The 20251-nt window shown below is 38.5% G+C and overlaps 1 protein-coding gene across 2 annotated transcripts in view; it reads right to left on the reverse strand.

Moving 5' to 3' along the window:
- Window positions 1-20251, reverse strand: part of LOC106092369 (homeobox protein 5) — a 226950-nt gene that overhangs the window by 21923 nt on the left and 184776 nt on the right. The window contains exon 2 of one of the 2 annotated variants that reach the window (XM_059363317.1): window positions 19374-19435. The exons of the other annotated variant lie outside the window; for it this stretch is intronic. Within the exon in view, the coding sequence (XP_059219300.1) occupies window positions 19432-19435 (4 nt within the window). The 3' untranslated portion in view covers window positions 19374-19431. Of the gene's footprint in view, window positions 1-19373; window positions 19436-20251 lie in introns of those variants that run through there. 2 annotated transcript variants of the gene reach the window in all.

Below are 20251 nucleotides of genomic sequence, written 5' to 3' on the forward strand. Positions count from 1 at the left end.
AAAAGGTTGTTGGAAATCACAACAAAATTCCTCATACAAAATTTCAGCCAAATCGGATAAGAATTGCGCCCTCTAGCGGCTCAAGAAGTCAGCGACGGACAGACAGGGTGACGTACATAGCTAAATGGACTTAAAATGACATGACGATCAAGAATATATATAAACCTTATGGGGTCTTAGATGAATATGAGAAAAAATTTCTTATTAGTGTAGGTCGGTTCATAACCTTATATAGCTCCCATATAAACCGAACTCCCCATTATACTTCTCAAGCCTCTAGAGGGCGCAGTTGCTATTCGATTTGGCTGGAATTTTGCATTGTTTTGTTTTGTCTTGCAACAAATATGCAAAGTATGACATAAGTGGGGTTACAACCTGATACAGCTCTCATATAAACCGATCTCCCGATTATACTTCTTAAACCTATAGAGGGCGCAATGTTTATCCAATTTGGCTGAAATTTTGCATGAGGTCTTTTTGTTATGACTTTCAACAACTGTGCTAAGTATGGTTCAAATCGGTCCATAAGCTGATATAGCTGCCATATAAACCGATCTGGGATCTTGACTTCTTGAGCCTCTAGAGGGCGCAGTTGTTATCCGATTTGACTGAAATTTTGCACAAAGTGTTTTATTTCATCTCGCAACAACTGTGGCAAGTATGGTATTATTAGGTATACTTATTAAGCCACTAGAGGGCGCAATGCTAATCCAATTTGACTGAAATTAACGGCTTCTCCCATGACCTTTAACATACGTGACAAATATGGCCTAAATTGGTATACAGACTGATACAGCTCCCATATAAACGGATTACCCGATTTTTCTTTTTGAACCCCTAAAGGTCGGAATTCTTATCCGAATTGGTTAGTCTCTAACATTCAATTCAATTATGGTCCAAATCGGATAATAAATTGATATAGCTCCAATAGCATAGCAATACCTATCCATTATCCTTTTTTTGCCTAAAAAGAAATACCGGGCAAAGAACTCAACAAATGTGATCCATGGTGGACGGTATATAAAATTCAACCTGGACAAACTTAGTACGCTTTTACTTGTTATTAATGTAGGCGATTGGGATTGTTAATGTACCATATTGATAAATAACCTAATATAGCTCCTCTAGAGGGCGTAATTATTTTCCGAATGGGCTAAAATTTTGCACGCGGTGACTTTTATACCCCCACCGTTTGCACGCCGTCATTCCGTTTGCAACACCTCGAAATATCAATTTCTTACGCTACAAAATGTCTTGATCCTCATACAACTCTCCGTTTGTCCGTTCGTCTGACTGTCCATCTGTTCGTCTGTCTGTCTGTCCATCTGTTCGTCTGTCTGTCCATCTGTTCGTCTGTCTGTCCATCTGTTCGTCTGTCTGTCCATCTGTCTCTCTGTCTGTCCGTTTGTCCGCCTATCTATCTGTCTGTTAGTTTGTATCCTTGTCTATCTGTGTGTCCGTCTGCCTCATAATATCCATTTCTTACCCTACAAAGAGTCTTGATCGTCGTAAAATTCTCCATCTGTTTGTCAACCCATCATTCCATCTGTCTTTCTGCTTGTCAGTCTGTCAACTTATCAGTATGTCCGTTCGTCCGTCAGCCCATCTGTTCGTCTGTCTATCCGTCCATCTGTCTGTCTGTTCGTCTGCCTATCTGTCTGTCTGTCTCGAAATTTCCAATTCCTACCCTACAAAGAGCCTTGATCCTCGTAAAATTCTCCATCTGTTTGTCAACCCATCATTCCGTTTGTCATCTTATCAGTATGTCCGTTCGTCTGTCTGTCCATCTTTTCGTCTGTCTATCTGTCTGTTTGTCCATCTGCCTGCCTGTCCATCCGTCCATCTGTCTGTCTGTCCATCTGTCGGTCTGTCCATCTGTCTATCTGTTCGTCTGCCTGTCTGTCTGTCTCGAAATTTCTATTTCCTGCCCTACAAAGAGCCTTGATCCTCGTAAAATTCTCCCTCTGTTTGTCCGTCCATCATGTCGTCTGTCCGTCTGCTTGTCAGTCTGTCAGTATGTCCGTTTGTCTGTCTACCCATCTGTTCGTCCGTCTGCCTATCTGTTCGTCAGTCTGTTTATTTGTCCATCTGGCTGTGTGTCCACCTGTCTGTCTGTCCATCTGTCTGTCTGTCCATCTGTCTGTTTGTCCATTTGCCTCTCTGTTTCTATATCTGTCTATCCGTTTGTCCGCCTATCTATCTGTCTGTCCGTTTGTCTGCCTGTCTATCGGTCTTTCCGTCTGTCGGTCTCAAAAAATCCATTTCTTACCCTCCAAAGAGTCTTGATCCACGTAAAATTCTCCACCTGTTTGTCAACCCATCAATCCGTCTGCCTTTCTGCTTGTCAGTCTGTCAGCTTATCGGTATGTCCGTTTGTCTGTCTGCCCATCTGTTCGTCCGTCTGCCTATCTGTTCGTCTGTCTATTTATCATTTCGTCTGTCTATTTGTCTATCTGTCTGTGTGTCCATCTGTCTGTGTGTCCATCTGTCTGTGTGTCCATCTGTCTGTTTGTCCATCTGTGTGTCTGTCCATCTGTCTGTCTGTCCATCTGTGTGTCCGTCCATCTGTCTGTCCATCTGTATGTCTGTCCATCACTCTGTCTGTCCATTTGTCTGTCTGTCTGTCCATCTGTCTGTCTGTCTGTCCATCTGTATCTCTGTCCATCTGTCTGTCTGTTCGTTTGCCCATCTGTCTCGAAATTTCTATTTATGACCCTTGATCCTCGTAAAATTCTCCGTCTGTTTGTCCGCCCATCATTCCGTTTGTTCGTCTACTTGTCAGTCTGCCAGTATGTACGTTTGTCTTTCCGCCCATCTGTTCGTTTCGTCTGCCTATTTGTTCGTCTGTCTGTTCATCATTTCGTCTATCTATTTGTTTGTTTGTCCATCTATCCGTCCATCTGTCTGTGTGTCCATCTGTCTGCCTGTCCATCTGTATGTAGTGTTAGGCCTCTCGACATCCTTGTCGAGTATGGTACAGATCGAACCAAGATAGGATATAGCTGCTATGTAGACCGATCTACCGACTTAAGGACTTGGGCGCTTAAAATGTGCAAATCTTGTAAAATTTCGCTGATATTTGGAACAGCTCGTTGTGTAATACTTCTTGCTTCTCGACATTCTTGTCGGGTATGGTACAGATCGAACCATGGATAGGATATAGCTACTATGTGGAACGATCTGCCGATTTAAGGACTTGGGCGCATAAAAGGCGCAATTTTTGTACAATTTGGTTGAAATTTGGAACAGCCCGTTGTGTAAGACTTCTTGCCATATGTGCAAGATATAGTCCAGATAGGTCCATATTTGATCTGTCGATTGAAGCTCCATTCACCATAACAGACATATTTATTTCTCGCTTCAAATCAACCCAACATTCCCTATTTTCCCAAACTCAGAAAAAAAACTTAAAAAATAAGTCCATTTATATGAGTTTATTTTGGTGCATGCTATAAAAATGTTCTTTATGAGCAGTCTTGAAAAATTGCCCATAAAGTTTGGTCTAAGCAAAACATCATAAATTTTACTGCTAATCATGTTGCCGAGAAAAATCATCGCCTTTTCACTTTATTATTTTTTAGCAAACGGGATGTTGCTTGTATTTGCTACCCTTCCCCCTCCGCCCCTTACACAATCTGAGAAAATATAAAAAAAAAATAACTAACTAACTAAGGCAGAGTAAAACTTTTCGCATATAGTTCAAATAAATACTTTTTCTAGTTAAATAATGATAATGACTCTGTTGATAGTTAACCACGCCAATTGCACATCATAACTATAATCTTGGTCAAAAGTAAGAAAAAAAAAAAAATAAACGAAAAGAAGCGCAGCACCAACCAAAAGCCAAAAGGAGGGAAATGGCGTTCATTCTAAGCAACATCCTGTTAACTTTTCTGTCTACAGTTCTCTTTTAAGTACCTGAAACAGCAGCCACAGCTTCAGCACCAGCTTGGGCAACGATTGTGGCCATCATCATCATGTAATGCTGAGTTAATAAAACGAATTCGAGCATTTAAACAGACAACCGTTCTCTTTTTCAGGATTTAGAACTCTACCATTGGGGGGAGGGAGATATAGTTGAATGAAAAGGTTTGTAACTTGGTAATTTGGGCATCTTTAGATTTTGGACTTCAATTTTGGTTCGAAACTTTATAAATGGTAGACAGTTTGTTTTGACTGTTTTTCAAATCTTCCCACTTTTTATCTCGAAGATGTTAGGTTTTTAAATTTTTCAAAATTAAAGTTGACTGTCAACCCTTCAAATGAAGCGCTCTTACTAGCCGCCTTGGCCATCATTTTGAAAATTTCTCAAATTTTTTTTATTAGTTAGCTCTATTTCGCGGTTGTAATGATAAATGTTTATGTTGATAGAAAATGTTACCACCACCAACGAATCGTTAGATAAAGGTTAGAAAAGTTCACCAGACATTTCATTCATTTCTTTGTCTTCGGTTGTTTTTTGGTTTTTGATTTTCATTCGCCTGTATAGACAGACAACATCCATAAGAAGGCTCACTTGTGCCTGCGCTTGACTTGTTCTTTTGCCGTCTTAAGCTCGTTAACATTCTATGAATTGGCTGCTGTTGCCATGCTCCGGTAAGTTGGTTCTTTAAAAACTCTTTGTTGTTTGTTGGCTGCCAGAGATTCCAATAAATTTGTTAAAATTGTATCACAGACCGTGTGGAAATGCGCTCACTCAGCACTCAGCAGTTGGCTATTAAACTATTTTAACGGTCAAACAAACCAAAAACAAAAAGAAAATCCTTAAAAAGGCAAGCACAAGCAAGCTTTTGAGCCAGTAGTAGTGTGGTAGTTGTGTGTTGAGGCCTCCTCATCTAAGCCTAATCAAATAATAGCCAATCATTGTAGTCTGCTGCAGCAGCAGCAGCAGCATCATGTGCTGCACCATCAACTAACTGCCTTGGCTGCTTCATTCATTGCAAGATTCCTCAAACATTCCTGGACATGCTAGTGAATTTGGGTCTTAAGAATGAAATGATTTTCGACTATTTATGGGGGCTGGTGTTTGTTTCTGCCAAATACTAGAGATAGCCAACTTTGTTTGGTATTTTTTTTTTTTCTTTTTGCTATAAACAATTCCTTCCTAGGCTATAGAAATCACGAATTTTATAGCCTTACAGCCATTGGCTTTGGCTTGCATGCTTTTTAGTGTAAATATCTTGATTTCCTTTCAAATATAAAAATAAATAAAATTAAAGATTCCTGACAGGATGTCCGGTACCATTTTATAGCTTTCATCATAGAATGCCATCGTATTTGCCATTTGAAATATTGACAGGTACTTATCAGATATAAAGGTGATGAAATATGGGAATGAATTGAATGGCAGAGAGGGATCCTTTTCAAATCAAATAGCCAATGCAAATTTTGACATTGTGTTATAAAGAAGAAGTAAAAAAGTCCGGCCGGGCAGAATCTTGGGAACCCACCACCATGGATGCAGCTAAAAATGTATACAAAATAAATTTAGCAAAAGGGCATAAATATAGCCACAACCATAGGAGGGGGTAACACCTCATTCCGTTTGGAACACCTCGAAATATTGACCTAAGACCCCATAAAGTATATATATTGGGTTGCCCAAAAAGTAATTGCGGATTTTTTAAAAGAAAGTAAATGCATTTTTAATAAAACTTAGAATGAACTTTAATCAAATATACTTTTTTTACACTTTTTTCTAAAGCAAGCTAAAAGTAACAGCTGATAACTGACAAAAGAAAGAATGCAATTACAGAGTCACAAGCTGTGAAAAAATTTGTCAACGCCGACCATATGAAAAATCCGCAATTACTTTTTGGGCAACCCAATAGTTCTGATCGTCTCGACATTCTAAGTCGATCTAGCCATGTCCGTCCGTCCGTCTAGCGAAATCACGATAGCGCTCGAACGTTAACCGCTAGAAATTTCGCACAGATACTTCTTATTAATGTAGGTCATTAGGGATTGCAAAGGGGCCATATCGGTTCAGATTTGGATATAGCCCCCATATAAATCAATCTCCCGATTTGACTTCCTGAACCCCTGGAAGCCACAATTTTTGTCCGATTTGGCTGAAATTTTGTAAATAGTGTTCTGTTATGACTTCCAACCACTGTGCCAAGTACGGTCCAAATCGGTTTATAACCTGATATAGCACCCATATAAACCGATCTCCTGATTTGACTTCTTGAGCCCCGGGAAGCCGCAATTTTTGTCCGATTTGGCTGAAATTTTGAACATAGTGTTTTCTTATGACATTTAATAATTGTTACAAGTACGATCTGAATCGGTGTATACGGTCTGAATTGATGTATAACCTGATACTGCTCCCATATAAACCGATCTCCCGATTTGACTTCTTGAGCCCCTCAAAGCCGCAATTTTTGTCTGATTTGCCGGAAATTTCCCATACAGTGTTTTGTTATGACTTTCAACATCTGTGTCCGTTCTATAACCTGATATGGCTCCCATATAAACCCATCTCCCAATTTGGCTGAAATTTTGTGCCAAGTATGGTTCAAATCGATCTACAACCTGATATATTGGTTGCCCAAAAAGTAATTGCGGATTTTTCATATAGTCGAAATTTGGTGTGTATGTGCCAAGCCAGGGAGCAAACAGCGACCGCTATGGTGGACCCCAGAGCTGGTTGGTCTAAGAAAGAGCAAAAGCCACAAGAGCACCACACGATTGGGACATCTATAAGGCTGAGCTAAGAAAATATAAGGGCGAGTTGAGCTTTCTTAACTCGGAACAAATCCTGGATAGAATTCTGCAGCTTCGTGGAGGATCCATCTGAGTTCTCTAGGCTAAGAAAGATTCTATCCTCGAGACCTATTGCAAATTGCAAATTTTGCCCATGAATATTCCACTAAGGAACAGGGGAAAACTTCTCACATATCAATGAGTGCTGTCCGATTCAAGTCTAAGCTCAATGATAAGGGGCCTCCTTTTTATAGCCGAGTCCGAACGGTGTGCCGCAGTGCGACATATCTTTGGAGAGAAGTTTTACATGGCATAGTACCTCATAAATGTTGCAAGCATTAAGAGGGGAAAACCACCGATGAAAATTTTTTCTGATGGTCTCGCCAGGATTCGAACCAAAGCGTTCAGCATTATAGGCGGACATGATAACCTCTGTGCTACGGTGGCCTCGCGTGTCATGCATTGGGTATAAACTGCAGTTGTCAGACCTATAATGCTATATGGTGTTGTAGTCTAGTGAACGGCGCTTTAAAAGTCCACCTACAGCTCAATACTTAACCGGATCCAAATGATGGCTTGTTTGTGCATCACAACCGCACTGAGAACGACACCATCTGATGCACTGAATTTTATGATACCACTGACCATTTAGCGACCACTGTCGTGAGGTTAAGGGAGCTTTCTCATTAGTTATATGGCGTCTACGGACATTGTGTCATCCTTGATACAATATCCGATGTTCCAGGTAGTGTGGATTACACTTTACCTGAGCTGCTTTTTGATAAAAATTACTGTACCTCTATTCTTGATAGAACCGATTGGAACTACGATATCCCTGGTAACAGAAGTTACATAGACTTCTATACGGATGGTTGCAAACTAAACGACCAGATAGGCTTTGGGGTGTACTCTAAAGATCTAGAACTGGTCATATCGAAAAGGTTACCCTACCACTGCAGTGTGTATCAAGCGGAGATCCTTGCCATTAAGGAAGTGGTGGAATGGCTGAGATATAATCTCATTACGACGATTGGCATAAATATCTTCTCAGACAGCCAGGCAGCTATTAAACGTATTTCTGAACACAAAAACCGCTCTCGACTGTCGCAGATCTCTCAATGAGATGGCTGAACAGTTCAAAATGCACCTGTTCTGGGTGCCGGGCCACAGAGATATCCCAGGGAACTGTAAAGCGAACGAGGTTGCGAGACTAGGAACTACCCTACACATTTCAGGGATACTGGAATCTGTGGGTATATCTCTAGCGACATGTAAGCTAAGTTTTCAAGACTAGGCCCGAAAGACAACAAATGATAGATGGTCAAAAAGAGGGGGCTGTGAGCATCTAGACTTGAAGAGGTCTACTGCTTTGCTGTCATTGGCTAGAACAGAGGCCTCAGCTATTGTGTCCGTCATGACAGATCACTGTCTAATAGGAAAACATGCTGACAGACTGAAGGTTGCCCGCAACAACTTTTGCAGAAGCTGTGAGAACATCGAAGAAGAAGAGACTATAGAACACCTTCTGTGTGTGTGTCCCGCACTAGCAGTCAGAAGTAGTTCCACTTTAGCTTCTCATTCGCAAGTTATTGGGCTTTTTAAAGCGATCTGGATGGTTCAACGGTAGGAACTAGAAGGCATCTTCCTTCTTCTGTTTCTGTGGTATCACAATGGACGAAAATGCCTGAGTGAGTCTGATGGCAGACTGCCACTTAAACCAAACCAACCTAACTTAACCTATCAAAAATGCAAATGCAAATCCAAATGTTTCCCATGAACATTCCACTAAGAAACAGGGGCAAACTTCTCACATATCAATGAGGGCTGAACGATTCAAGTTTATGCTCAATGATAAAAGGGGCTCCTTTTTATAGCCGAGTCCGAACGGCGTGCTGCAGTGCGACACCTCTTTGGTGAGAAGTTTTACATGGCATAGTACCTCAAAAATGTTGCCAGCATTAGGAGGGGAAAACCACCGCTGAAAATTTTTTTCTGATGTTCTCTCCAGGATTCGAACCCAGGCGTTCAGCGTCATAGGCGGACATGCTTACCTCTGCGCTACGGTGGGCTCCACTTAACTTAACCTATCATCTTCCTGAATTATTTTGAGAGGATTTAAAAGAACACCTTGAAGCCTCATATATGTGTTTTCTTAATACTCCACACTAGTTTTTTCCGTTTTTTTTGCAACCATCTAGAGTTTTATTTTTAGTTTTTATTGGGTATTTCAAAATCATCTTTTTAGGTCACTTTCAAAATAAAACTATGCATTGAGTAAAATAATTGGCCAAAACATTTCATTTACTTTTGGGAATTAACTTTTGAATTTTCCAAAACAAAGTTAAAAAGTCTTTAACGCCCCCTTTCTAAACCACCAAAAATGTTTAACATGATACCCACAACATTTATGTGTAATAGCAATTGTTTGCAAATAAACGTTTTTTTTTCTACGTGGTTTGTAACATTTCTTTGGTGTTTTGGCATTTACTTAAAATTCAAACATTTATATTTTTTTTTGTATTTAAGTTATTGTTTTCCGGCTGAAATCAAATTGCGTGCCAACATTTCATTTCTTCGATGTTTGGTAGACACACCAAACCATACGAAACCAAAAAAAAAAAAAGAAATAAACATTAATTATGACAATTGCTACAATTTATAATAACAATCTATGAAGTGGGGTATGTATGTATGGTGCAAACCCAACTAGCCGGCATATAAAAAAGGTTGTTGCCATTTTTTGTTTGTTTTGAAACTAAATTAGGTGTATTACCGTTAGCCGAGGCGGTTAACCGCCTTTCAAACATTGTTATAATTGGGAATTTAAACATGAAAACCTTGTCAATCTGCATGGCATAGTTTAGTGTAGTAAACCTTTGTAAATGATCTGGCCAAAGTACAATACATATTTATGAAAGCCACGCTCACACACACACACACACACAAATGTGCGAATATGCCAAACTAATTGTTTTCTAACAAAAATCTGTTAAAAAGGTCAATTACATAGTTGATTTATAACGAAAGACTTTTGTGTGTGTGTGACAATTATTGTCTCTGTGGTGAATGTGTAACAACGGTGGCAAGTTTGTTTCTTAAGTCTTTTGTTTTCCCACCACCAGACATATGACAACAATCATATGTGAAACAAAAAACATAATTTTGAAGTTAAATCATTTTTTAGGCGCTTTGTCTTAAAGTTTGAAACATTTCACAAGTGTTTTTTTTGGCAATTATTTGTCAACAAAGTTTTTTTTTCTGGAAATTACGAGCTTTTATAAAAAAGGCGAAAAAAGAAATAAAAACCATAAACCACACTTAATAATTGTTCAATTGAAATATTGATATTATTTAGACTAAAATTTAAGAAATAGTGTCGTTGATATGCATAAAGGTGGGATATGGCTTTTATTTAAAAAAAAATAAGTTATGATTTTAATTAAAAAAAATATTTTTTAAAGTTTTTTATCAAAAAATGATTTGTTTGCTTATGTTTCTCTAGATTTTTCTTTTTTTTTTCTTCTTTTCTATACAATTTCCTTGTTTTTTTTTTATTAAAGCTTTTCCTATTTCCTTTGCCATTTGGTATTTCTAATATTTTAAAAAATATTTTTGTTTTGTTTGGTTTTTTTTTTACATCTCATTTGTACCCATATATCCATAACTTCCTTTTGTATAACAATGAGCAGTTGACGTTTTATTAATAGCCAAGTGACATTTTCATCATGTTTCTTCATGCCTGTTATCGCTTAAGCATTCATTTGGCAGATAAATATTTATTTTTCATTTTTAATGGTTGCGGAAGGATAGTTTTGGTTTTGGGTGAAAAGCAGCATAACAAATGAATTAAAAAAAATATTTCTATAAAAAAAACACATACCTAGCTAAATATTAGCAAATGAAATGTCAGCAAAAACAAGTGGTTGTTTCTTTATGAATAATTCAATCCGTAAAATAAAAATAAAAGAACAAAGTGAAAAACAACTACATAACTACATATTGCCACATATCATCTGACAAGTAGTTGGCTACTTATTCACAGTTTGTAAAAAAAATTTGTAATAGCATCATACTAAATGACAAAAGTCATTTAGGAAAACAATAATAATAAATAAAAGAATGTCCATATAATAAAGAATGAATAAAATTCCACTGATTACGCAGTGGAGTCTAAAATATGATAGGAAGAAAAACAAAACAGATTATTAAAGAGATAACACTTCCCAGGAAGTGCAGAAGTCAGGGGTGGGGATGGAGACCCGACAATGTAACACCCTACCTACTACCTACCTACTACCTACCTACTACCTACCTACTACCTACCTACTACCTACCTACTACCTACCTACTACCTACCTACTACCTACCTACTACCTACCTACTACCTACCTACTACCTACCTACTACCTACCTACTACCTACCTACTACCTACCTACTAACTACCTAACTACTACCTAACTACCTATTATCTACTACCTACCTGCTAACTACCTACTACCTACCCACACCTACCTACTACCTAACTACTACCTACCTACCTACCTATTATCTACCTACCTACTACCTACGTACTACATACATACTACTTACCTTCTATCTTTCTACTACTTACTATCTATCTACCTCCCTACCTACCTACCTCCATACCTACCTACCTCCATACCTACCTACCTCCATACCTACCTACCTCCACACCTACCTACCTCCATACCTACCTACCTCCATACCTACCTACCTCCATACCTACCTACCTCCATACCTACCTACCTCCATACCTACCTACCTCCATACCTACCTACCTCCATACCTACCTACCTCCATACCTACCTACCTCCATACCTACCTACCTCCATACTTCCTTCCACCTAACTACCATCTACCTACCACCCACATACTACCTTTCACCTAACTACCACCTATCTATTACCTATTCACCACCGGCCTACCTTACACCTAAAAACATAATACCTACAAACTACCTACCTTACACCTACTGACTTACCATCTACCTACCTACCACCTACCTAACTACGACTTACTAACCTACCTACAAAACTCCTACATATCCACCACCTACCCAATTACCACCTCTCTACTATTTACCCCCTTATCACCCCACCTGCTTACCTACCTCTACCTACGATATACCTACCTACCGTCTACTCTAGCAAATGCAAATTTTGGCCATGAATATCCCACTAAGGAACAAGGGCAAACTTCTCACAACGAGTGCAGTCCGATTCAAGTTCTAAGCTAAATGATAAGGGGTCTCCTTTTTACAGCCGAGTCCGAACGACGTGCTGCAGTGCGACACCTCTTTAGAGAGAAGTTTTACATGGCATGGTACCACACAAATGTTGCCAGCATTAGGAGGGGAAAACCACCGTTGAACATTTTTTCTGATGGTCTCGCCAGGATTCGACCCCAGGCGATCAGCGTCATAGGCGGACATGCTAACCTTTGCGCTACGGTGGCCTCCACCGTCTACTTTATGGGGTTTTAGGCAGATATTTCGGGGTGTTACAAATGGAATGACAAAATTAATATATCCCCATCCAATGGTGGAGGGTATAAAAATGAGAACATTACTTTTAAGGTAGATAGAGTGCAGATAAATTCAGTTTGAAAAGTTTGAAAGGCTTTAGAGTCCTGGTAGACGACCTGTTGAAATTCAATCAGAATGTGTAATACACGGGTAAAAAGGCATCGCACTTTCCAGAATGACGCCAAACATAGGCGGCCTGTTATAAAGTCGAAGAGTGCTACTTGCAAGTGTCGTTAAATTTTGTCTACTATATGGAGCCCCTGTTTTGGGAACACAAGCTAAAGACGTCTTCAAGATCCCACATGACATCCATAGTTCGACGAAACTGTCTCCGAGTGTGCAGTGACTACGGAACCATCTTAAGCAATGCAGCACACGTGGTAGCAGGAATGATCTTTCGATGATTACAGACCTACAGAAAAAAGAACAGACGTATAGACGGACAGAAAGACAAACAAACAGATGGTACAGATAAGCGGATGGACAGGCACAAATACGAAAAGATGGATAGACCGATAGAAAGAAAGACATGCAGATGGACGGACGGACAGACAGACAGATAGATGGAAAGACAGGCGGATAGATGGACAGACAGACGGAAAGACAGACGGATAGATGGACAGACAGGCGGAAAGACGGACGGATAGATGAACAGGCAGGCGAAAGGATAGACATATTTTTCATAACACTAAACCATAATAGACGAGGGAGTAGTTCAGATTAAGAACTGTAAATAACAGCCTATGAACCCCACCTAGAAGGAATGCGAGAGTGATTTCTTTTGGTGGTGGTTTTTGTGTAGGACAACTATTGCTAAGGGCTATCACGAAGAGACAGGGCTGGACGAAGACACAAACAGATAGACAGACAGGCAGACAGATAGATAGACGGACGGACGGCCCCTGTAGGAGTTGCCTCGATGAGGATTAGGAGGAGACTATAGAGCACTTGCTGTGTTCATGTCCGGGTCTGTAGGAATGCTCTCCTTTCTAGGGAGCCGTTTCCTCTGTGATCTGAGTGAACTTGCGAACCTGCGTACCTCTGGTAGGTTTCCTGAGATTTGTTGAAGAAATAGGATAGTTTCGTCGGGGAGTGCCATAAATTCCGACTTAGGTACATACGTGCCTGCGTGGGGATGGGCGTTTCTTCACCCCATGCTCGGGTTTCATCATTTCTTGTTTTTCTTTTATTCGTGTATATAGCTTCTAGTCCGAGGTCTCACATCTTCTTTCTCTTCTCTTTCTTTCTTGGGTACCACAATGGGCCAGACTGTCCTTCGAGTGAACTTACCTATCGGAAGATAGAGCGCCCTCTACAGATGGACACAGCAAAAGTTCCTCAGAATGTTGACTCGATCCTTAGTCATTATATTTCTATACCCTACACCACCACTGTCGTGCAGGGTTTTATAACTTTGTGCATTTGTTTGCAACGCTAAGAAGTAGAAGAGCTAGACCCATTGATAAGTTTACTGTTTGATTCAGAATCACTTTCTGATTCGCTTAAGCAATGTCCGACCATCCCACTGTGAGTCCATGTATTCTTGTTGTTAAGGTACAGATTGCATTTGTTATGCGATTGTTATACAATTTTGCACAGGTCTCTTTTTTGTTCCAAGGACGAACTCTACTGAATTTGAAAAAAATCGGTTCAGATTTAGATATAGCTCCCATATATATGTATCGCCCGATTTGCACTTTAATGGTCGTAGTACCTAAAATTTTCAAACGATCTGCACAAAATTTGGCACGGATTGTTTTGTTACTGATCTTTAGGTATCTGCAAGATTTCATCAAAATCGGTTCAGATTTGGATATAGCTTGCATATATATGTATCGCCCAATTTGCACTTAAATGTCTGTAGTACCTAGTGCACAAAATTTGGCACGGATTGTTTTGTTAATGATCTTAACCTATCTGCAAGATTTCATCAAAATCGGTTCAGATTTAGATATAGCTCCCATATATATGTATCGTCCGATTTGCACTTAAATGACCGTAGTAACTACAATTTTCAACCGATCTGCTCAAAATTTCGGCATGAATAGTTTTGTTACTGATCTTAAGGTATCTGCAAGATTTCATCAAAATCGGTACAGGGTATTATAACTTTGTACATTTGCTTGCAACGCTTAGAATGAGAAGAACTATACCCATTGATAAGTATACCGATCGGCTTAGAATCACTTCCTGATTCGATTTAGTCCGTCTGTCTGTCCATGTATTCTTGTGATCAAGTTACAGGTCGCATTTATTGTCCGATTGTCATGAAATTTTGCACAAGTCTCTTTTTTGGTCCAAGGACGAATGCTATTTTGAACGAAATCGGTTCAGATTTAGATATAACTCCCATATATATCTTTCATCCGATGTAGTCTTTTAAGGCTGTAGAAGCCACAATTTTAGTCCAATCTTTAAAAAATTTGGCATGCGGTGCTTTATTTGGCATCTTCATATGAGTGCAAAATTTTATAAAAATCGGTTCAGATTTAGATATAGCTTCCATACATATATTTTATTCGAGATGACATTTTAAGGCTGTAGAAGACACAACTTTGGTCCAATCTTTACAAAATTTGGCATGAGGTGCTTTATTTAACGTCTTCATATGTGTGCAAAATTTTATGAAAATCGGTTCAGATTTAGATATAGCTTCCATACATATCTTTCATCCGATATGACATTTTAAGGCTGTAAAAGCCACAATTTTGGTCCAATCTTTACAAAATTTGGCATGAGGTGCTTTATTTGAAGTCTCCATATGTGTGCAAAAAATCGGTCCAGATTTAGATATAGCTCCCATATATATCTTTTATCTGATATGGAGTTTTAAGGCTGTAGAGGCCACAATTTTGGTCCGATCTTCACAAAATTTGGCATGGGGTGTTTAATTCAACGTCCTCCTATGTGTGCAAAATGTCGTCAAAATCGGTCCAGATTTAGATGTAGCTCCCATATATAAATTTCATCCGATATGGAATTTTATGGCTATAGCAGCCTTTTAAGGATGTGGAAATCCAAATATGTTGTCCTATCGTAGGAAAATCTTACTTAGGGTATCCAAATTAAAGTCTGACTAGATTTCAAGATAAGTTCTACATATAAGAAGTACTACGTACACCAGGTGGCATAGGGCATAATATAGTCGGCTCAGCCCGACTTTTGCCCTTCCTTACTGGTTTTTTAAATTAAATTTTAAATAATTTTGTAAGTAATTTTCCAAATTCACATTTAAATGTGAGCTTTTATGGACTGTGTTTCTGTGTGTGTTTAAAGCGTTAATGTGGCCAATGCCAAAAGATTGCGCATAGTTAGCACAGCACTTACAAAATACTTTATTTTTTGGCTTGGCTATCTATCAAACGATTCATTCAATCAGCCATCTATCTATTCGTGCGGCCATCTAAACACCCATCCATCCATCTGTTTTCGTCACCCTAAAAGACAAATGGTTACAATTGAGTGACAATTGTTAACACAATTTGCTTAATTCCAAAGCAAACAAACCACTCGAACATCGAGTGACAGGCGCAGGCGCAAACATAGAGCCACCATAGACAACAGCAGTCATAGCAGACTATGCAAATAATGAAATGCATGAATGCTAATTTGGTATTGATGTTGCATATTTTACCTAGTTTTTGTGCTGTATTGCGTCTCTCTGTCCCTTGTGCTAAATGAATTGACAACAAATACTTTTGAATGTTTTGCCAGTCCGTTTGGGGTCTGACTTGATGTTTGGGATTGATGGTTTTTAAGACTTTGCAGAGTCTCTTACCTTTGCAATGATGATATGTCAAAATAATCTTGGCCACATATTGAAAAAGCCAACATTGCAACATTAAATACCAAAAGTTTAGTAAATGATACTTAACAGCAATGGTGATGCATTGAGGCTCTACATATTCTGGCAATGCATTTTCTCTGCCTGTAAAAAAGGCAAATGAATTCAAAATCATCTAAAACTTTCTGTTTTATTATCCATGCCTAAATGATGGTGAGGTCGTGTCGATTGTTGTTTTTTTCTCTTGCCGTTGCTTGATGTTTGTTGAATATTTATATCCATAATATTCTAATATCTAGGCCAATGGGTTATAACTACATATTTTAAAGACTATCATCACCATCATCATCGCCAGCTTGGCTACCCAAGTGCTGATCGAAGCATAATACCAATAAACTACAGCAAAAGTTTTAGTAATCCACTATGGAAAAATAAATTCATACACTTAATGGTCTTGAGGCTGTAAAGAAAACCTTTCAGCAGAAACTCCCATGAAACGCTCCAAACTTGCTAACTTGCACTTGCAAAAAATCAAAAGGGAGAAAGAGAGAGAGAGCGCACCAAAAGAAATCATCTTTCAATTTTGTTTCTTTTAAATCAGCACCCAAAGACAGGAAATGCCCATGGGCAATAATGGTAAGGTATTCATTTAATTTATGATTTTTAATAGGACAAACAGGAAGGCTGCACAACAATTGTTTGATGGAATTTGAAGGCAAAGTTTCTCAAATAAAACAAAAAAAGATTTCTTTTCAAAAACTAATTTTTTTATAAAAACCAGTAAGGAAAGGCAAAGGTTGGGTGGCGCCGATTATATAATACCCTACACCCACCCTACAATTATAAATTCGGGCGCTAGATATAAGTATATGAGAGCTACATTTTAATCTCAACCTCCTTTTTTCGAACAGATCGTTTGAAAATTGTTGTTACTACGGCCACATAAGTGCAAATCCGGCGATAGAAATATATGGGAGCTACACGTGGAAATCAGGCGATATATATATATGAGAGTTTATCTAAGTCTAAATCGATTTTGATGAAATCTTGCAGGTATGTTAAGGTCAGCAAGAAAACAATCCGTGCCAAATTTTGTGTAGATCGTTTGAAAAATGTAGTTACTACGGCCATTAAAGTGCAAATCGGGCGATACATATATATGGGAGCTATATCTAAATCTAATCCGATTTTGATGAAATTCTCCAGATATGTTAAAATCAGTAACAAAACAGTTCGTGCCAAATTTTGTGCACATCGGTTGAAAATTGTTGTTAATACGGCCATTTAAGTGCAAATCGGGCGATACATATATATGGGAGCTATATCTAAATTTGAACCGATTTTGATGAAATCTTGCAGATAGGTTAAGATCAGTAAGAAAACAGTTCGTGCCAAATTTTGTGCAGATCGGTTGAAAAGTGTTGTAACTACGGCCATTAAAGTGCAAATCGGGCGATACATATATATGGGAGCTATCTCTAAATCTGAACCGATTTTGATGAAATCTTGCAGATATGTTAAGGTCAGCAAGAAAACAATCCGTGCCTAATTTTGTGCAGATCGGTTGAGAAGTGTAGTAACTATGGCCATTTAAGTGCAAATCGGGCGATACATATATATGGGAGCTATATCCAAATCTGAACCGATTTTGATGAAATCTTGCAGATAGGTTAAGATCAGTAACAAAACAATCTGTGCCAAATTTTGTGCAGATCGGTTGAAAAGTGTAGTTATTACGTCCATTAAAGTCCAAATTGGGCGATACATATATATGGGACCTATATCTAAATCTAAACCGATTTTGATGAAATCTTGCAGATATGTTAAAATCAGTAAGAAAACAATCTGCGCCAAATTTTGTGTCGATCGGTTGAAAAATGTAGTAACTACGGCCATTTATGTGCATATCGGGCGATACATATATATGGGAGCTATATCTAAATCTGAACCGATTTTGATGAAATCTTGCAGATACATTAAGATCAGTAAGAAAACAATCTGTGCCAAATTTTGTGTCTATCGGTTGAAAAATGTAGTAACTACGGCCATGTAAGTGCAAATCGGGTGATACATATATATGGGGGCTATATCTAAATCTGAACCGATTTTTACCAAAATCAATAGTGTTCGTCCTTGAGTCAAAAATGAGACATTTGCAAAATTTCGTAAAGATTGGATAACAAATACGACCTGTACTTTGATTACAAACATACAAGAACCCACAGACGGACGGACGGACAGACGGACATGGTTAAATCGCAACAGAAAGTGATTCTCGATCGGTATGCTTATCAATGGGTCTAGCTCTCCTCCTTCTTAGCGTTGCACAAATCTATAATCCCCTGTACCACTGTGGTGGTGTAGGGTATGAACATTGTATTAGAACCTTAGGAATCTCTTATATCAAAAACAAAGCCATAATGCAGCTTCTTTGTAAAAAAAAAGAATTTGTTCTTATTTACAAATTTTTAGAATATTTTCTACCCTTTTTCCCAAAGGAAATGATGTATATTATTTTTAATAACCATGATAATCTGGTTTTTTGACTGCAGCTGACTGTGGGCCATAACTTGGAGTACGTTATCACCTCGCTGTAAACCAGCCAAATGCCTTTCTTTAATGACGTCTATGAGCCACTATGGCATTTCTAAGTCAAGCTAAGCACCATAACAGCACCCAGAGATTAGTCCAGACTAGACCACATCATAATTTGGGTCAAATCATTTGCTGCTGCTGTTGCTGCTGCTAAGTCGTATAAAGAAAATCAAAAGCTTCCAAAGCAACCAACAGAAGCATCAACAAAATGAGATTTGAGATTGAAGATTATCTAAATGTTCTTTAGTCAATTTAATGAATGGACAAAAAAGAATACCACAAGACCTAATGGCAATTAATAAATATTTCACCCAAAAACAGAACAAATCACAGGTAGTAATGTATCGCTCAAAGAAGTTACACGAATACTGTACATATGAGCTGCTGTTTTGGTTAGTTAGTTGGAATATAAAAGAATGTTACAGGGAAACAAAAAACCGTTCAGTACTTAAGAAGTGCATGAACGGAAGCCCTAATAATTAGGTTTACCTCTATCAGAAAGATTGAACATGTTTTCAAGAACACTAGGTATGAATGGTCTAGATTTTATGGCAATTGAGTTAAATGAGATTTGTCTAGCAATAGTTTTGGATGTTTGCAAGTGCTATGACCTTTGTTTGGGTTGTTAAAAGTGACGTTAAGTTAGAAATATTTGACAGCAGTATATTGAAGTTTTGATTTATGTTTTAATTTGTCGCATAATGCTGCCGCATCAAGTTGTCCATTAAGAAAATCCATTCACAATAACTACTTTTTTGCATAAAATTCCCTCTTACCGTTATTTTTTATGATCGATGAAACTTACCTGAAAAGAAAAAAAAAAAAATATTATAACTTAAATTTTGTAATTAATTAAAAAATAATGGACTATAACAGAGCAGAACAGAACATCACATGGTGAATTCCAGAGAACTTCTTTCTCTGGAATTAATCATATTCCTTTAGATTAAATATATAAAAACTAGCCCAACCTGGCCCGCTCCGCTGCACCTTCTTTAACTCTCTAATATCTTTTTAGGGTGGGTATACTTCGCCTTGAATGCGGATATCAAATTCGTGACATTGTAGCCTATGACGCTGAACGCGTTCGCGTTGGCTCCAAAATTGGATATGAAATTCGTTTTCTACTCTCAAATACCTTTCATTGAAGTCCCATATTGTCATAATGGGTCAAATAACCCATTTGACGTATATTTAGGAGGAAAAGCGCCAACTAGACTTGAACGCAAATTTTGATGTCACATTCGTAATCTACTCCCTAATACCTTTAATTGGAGTCGCATATAGCCATGGTCGGCTAATATGCCCATTTGGGGGTATTTGGGGGTGGGCGACCTCCCATTACTTGGACCTTATGTTTTATGCCATATTTGTAATCTACTGCCTAATGCTTTTCATTTGAGTCCCGTATTGACATGAACTTCGAATATATCTGTTAAGAGGAGTTTTGGGGTTGAACCCAAATTTTAATACCATATTCATGTTCTGATCTCCAATACCTTTGATATCCTTATTTCGCCTATCGAATCACTTTCGGATATGGGTGGCGTTTTTGGGGTAAGGGGGAGCGTCCGCCTCCACCCCATATTTAAAAATTATACCGCCTATGTTTCCTTCCAGA

The sequence above is a fragment of the Stomoxys calcitrans genome, chromosome 2 (assembly GCF_963082655.1).
Source record: "Stomoxys calcitrans chromosome 2, idStoCalc2.1, whole genome shotgun sequence".
NCBI classification, from domain to species: domain Eukaryota; kingdom Metazoa; phylum Arthropoda; class Insecta; order Diptera; family Muscidae; genus Stomoxys; species Stomoxys calcitrans.